Consider the following 3983-nt stretch of genomic DNA (forward strand, 5'->3'; position numbering starts at 1 on the left):
CCTTCCTATTAAGTGACAGAGAAGGCAGACAATGCATTCCTTCTTACAGAACTACTCAACAGCTGAGTGCTCTCAGGGCTTACGTAGCAGAGATTTAGATGTTACGTGAATTTCTCCACAGAAAATGCTGCCAGTAAAAGGCTAGATCAGTTTTTATGAAGGTTAGTGGTAGATAAATACTGGACTTGGATCTTGTTTGTGAATAGACTGTTTGCTTTACAGTTGAAGTCACAGTTTGCTTCCAAACCATTAAAACAGCACGCTGTACAGCAGGATTGCTAACTGAGAAATGGTAGCGCTTGGGATGGTGAGCTACAGCAACCCACCCAGCTTTCTCCGTTTCAGTAATCAGCTAGGCAAGTGTAGAAAGGAAGGTTAAACTGTTTCATTTGAAAAAGAATGTTCTCTAAGGAGCAAAGCAGTAGTAGTGCAATTTTAATAATTAAACCGATTGACAGTTCTTACTGCGGATAGATTGCAACGTAATTCTTGTAGTCTGAGCTTTTTCTGGTTCACTTTTGGCTGTTCATCCTGTTGTTCTTAAATGATCCATGCTGTTTCCTTCACTGAAGGTAAAAGACCTAAGAAGCCACTTGATAAAAAGGCTGGAAACAAAGGTAGGAACCCACAGATTTAACTTTTGCAAAGCAAAATCCTAATGTTTATTTGGTGTTAAGTAAGTCTAATTATTTTGGGTGTTCACAGACTGTAAAGCTGATATTGCATTTCTCATGGATGGAAGTTACAACATCGGCCAACGCAGATTTAATTTGCAGAAAAACTTTGTTGGAAAAGTAGCTGTGATGTTGGGAATTGGAACAGAAGGGCCTCACGTTGGAGTTGTACAAGCCAGGTAAGAACAGATCTATGCAAAATATAACTGAGTGATTAGTAAGAGAAACCAATTGATATATCACTCCCTATTTTGCAGAACAGTATTCACTCAATAATGGCGGATGAATAGCAAGAGAAAACAAACTCTTTCTAGCTGTAGTACTGTTTGCTCTGTGCTACTCTGAGATGTCCATGTGAGAAGCCGTGAAAAATTTGATCATCTTCTGCCTCTGTGATACTTGATATTTGGATAGAGTGAGCAGCCGGACTTTTCACAGCCCTTCTGCTGCTGACAGTTTTGTAGCTCATCTTAGTAAAACAGCAGAAAGCACTCTGCAAAGGAGAGACGGCTCTTTAAAAATTGTGGAGAGAGAATTGTCACAAATGGCTGCGTACATATACAAAACAAAAAACTGCTCTTGCCAACGTGTAGGTTACTACAGCTAATATTTTCAAATTGTAAATGGTCACTTTTTTATTTTAAGACTATTCATACTACCGTGTATGTTCACAGGCTGCAAAACAGTCTGAAAGCCACTGCAACATCCAACATGTTGGTAGAAGGCTTTTTGGAGCCACAGCTCAGTTTGCTAGTGCTCAGCAGTAGCAGTTTTCCAAGGCTTAACCGCTTTGGCTATCGCTTCTGGAATAAAGGAAGCCCAAAGAAGCCTTTAACTCTCTTATTCTAAGACGACGAAACATCTGTTAGATTAACACAGGGTTTCTCTATCGTATCTTTCATCATTAAAGTCTGTTCCTCTCCCCTGCCTTTAGACAACAGCACAGTTGCTGTCTGCGTCTGATTTAATGACCTAGGTGTGCTTTTGTAGTCACTAGAAAGAACGATCACATTCATGGCACAAACCATCTGAACTGCTTTGGATGCCTCTTTTAGGATGTGATTAATTCCATCCTCAAAAATCCAGTCTGTCCACTCTAGACATCAAAATCTAAGGGAAAGGAGCCTCACTCTTGCTGTCCTGGGTTTAAATACTACAATGTGAGGAACAATTCCTGGAGAAAATGAGTAATCAGTTCAGCACCTTGAACATTCACCTCTTATTAATTAGAAATTAATCTTACAAGCAATTATCTTTGTACCTTAAAATGTACCATTTTAACTGTTATTCTGCCATGAGATTCAGCACTGCAGACCAACACCGCTTGGCACAGGGGTTCATTCCAGTGATTCTGATGCAGGACCAGGCCATTTATTCATAGTAGCAGCTCTTTGACCTGCAAGTGTTTTTCTTTCTACTCTTTGCGTGACAAATTTCTTTCCTACTATAAATCAAAAGTGAAATCTGGAAACTTAGTGTAGCTAGACTTTCATTTCTTAAATGGAGTCAGTAGCTAACGTACCTTAAAACTTCTCAAATTACATAACTCAAACTGTTTGCATTTCACAGGAATTTTTTAAAAACAAGGTATTTCTCATACAAATAGTGGAAAACCTGCCAATTTTCAATTACACAAATGCATTTAGCTTAACATCTGGCATGTTCTAACTTTTTTCCTATATATATTTTCAACCTAATGTTTTCAGCTGCTTGATAAGCGTAAGAATCATTCTGTTCTTAATTTACCCACCCAGCTAAATAAATCCTTTTGCTAAGGATTGTGAGAATTATTAAGGTAGGATCATCCTTCTATTTTAGGAATTAAAAATATATAAAGAAGAGTGTATATTACCAAGAACGAAATGATTCAAAGCTTATTTTAGCTTGCTAATGCCATAGCGGTATGAAAAGTGAACTACAGACTTTATTACTCTGTTTTATATTTCCACAGTGAATATCCAAAAATTGAATTCTATCTGAAAAACTTCACTGCTGCGAAAGAAGTTTTGTTTGCCATAAAGGAACTAGGGTTCAGAGGAGGCAATTCTAATACAGGTGAGTTCATACCTCCATGCAAATAGAAATTATTTATTTACATTTCCAAATACGTATTTGTTTTAATATATGTAAGTATGCATATATATGTACTGAAGTTCTTATAATTCAGTTAGGCAAGAAAGTGTTTTAAATGCCATGCTTATCTTAGTCAGGTTCAACATTTTCCCACTAAACATTGCCACATCTTCCATTTCATTTCCAGAAGTTAGGGTTACTAATTACACATTTAATTAGAGCAGAAGTGCAAATATTTCCTGCGTTTAGACAGTAATCAACTTTTCACTAGTAACAGTGATATCTTGAGACAAATTCATATCTAAAAGGCTTAGCATTTCATTCTTGTTGAGTTGCTAATTAAAGAGTTGGTTAGTTAGAATAATCTTGGAATTAGTAGTAAGTGGTTGTGAAGAGATGTTTGCCAAATGAGGAAACTGAGCATTCCAGATATGTTGCATTTCACAAGCTAAATTTAAGTAGCTCTTAAGAACTTTCTTCCTTCCAATTCATTTGGCAGGCACCAATATATCTACTTCCTAGCACAAAACCAGACCTGTGGGTGAAAAAGTGTCAGTGGTTTCTTCCTCAGCTTTATCTGTAGGTGTGGTTTCTTTGTAGGGGTGGTTTGGTTTTTTGAGGGTTTTTTGGTTTTTAACTTACAGGTTGCTCAAGCTTCATTATTATAAAATTTCCTGGGACACTATTTCGCTTTTACACTCTGTTAGACCTGTAATCATAACCAAATTTCAGCACAATTTCATATAGGAAACTGGTATCAAAATGTAATTGCATTATTTCTTCATATTCTTTTCCTGTTCAAAACTAGGGAAAGCTTTGAAGCACACAGCTGAGAAATTCTTCTCTTTGGAAAACGGAGCACGCAAAGGAATTCCCAAGATCATTGTAGTGTTCCTAGATGGCTGGCCCTCAGATGATATAGAAGAAGCTGGCATAGTGGCCAGAGAATTTGGAGTCAATGTATTCATTGTATCTGTAGCGAAACCCACGACAGAGGAGCTGGGAATGGTACAAGACATCGGTTTTGTTGACAAAGTAAGAGGGAATATCATTATATGTTTTTCAGTCATGGGTATGATTCTAGAGAGTTTACTTCATGCTAAAATCTTAATTAACTAATTCTTTTTTATATATATAAAATTAAAATATTCCCTCAAAAATGCCTGTGAAGCTATCCCTGCTGATAAGTGATTTAAAAGAATATCACCAGGAAGCCTAAGGGAACACTGTTGTTTT

The 3983-nt window shown here is 37.0% G+C and overlaps 1 protein-coding gene across 1 annotated transcript in view; it reads left to right on the plus strand.

Moving 5' to 3' along the window:
- Positions 1-3983, plus strand: part of COCH (cochlin) — a 26120-nt gene that overhangs the window by 18617 nt on the left and 3520 nt on the right. Inside the window, exons 6-9 of the mRNA XM_009319454.1 lie at positions 573-617; positions 706-853; positions 2626-2729; positions 3556-3782. Coding sequence (XP_009317729.1) covers positions 573-617; positions 706-853; positions 2626-2729; positions 3556-3782 — 524 coding nt within the window. The remainder of the gene's footprint in view (positions 1-572; positions 618-705; positions 854-2625; positions 2730-3555; positions 3783-3983) is intronic.

Source organism: Pygoscelis adeliae, unplaced genomic scaffold (assembly GCF_000699105.1).
Source record: "Pygoscelis adeliae isolate BGI_AS28 unplaced genomic scaffold, ASM69910v1 Scaffold71, whole genome shotgun sequence".
Lineage (NCBI taxonomy): Eukaryota > Metazoa > Chordata > Aves > Sphenisciformes > Spheniscidae > Pygoscelis > Pygoscelis adeliae.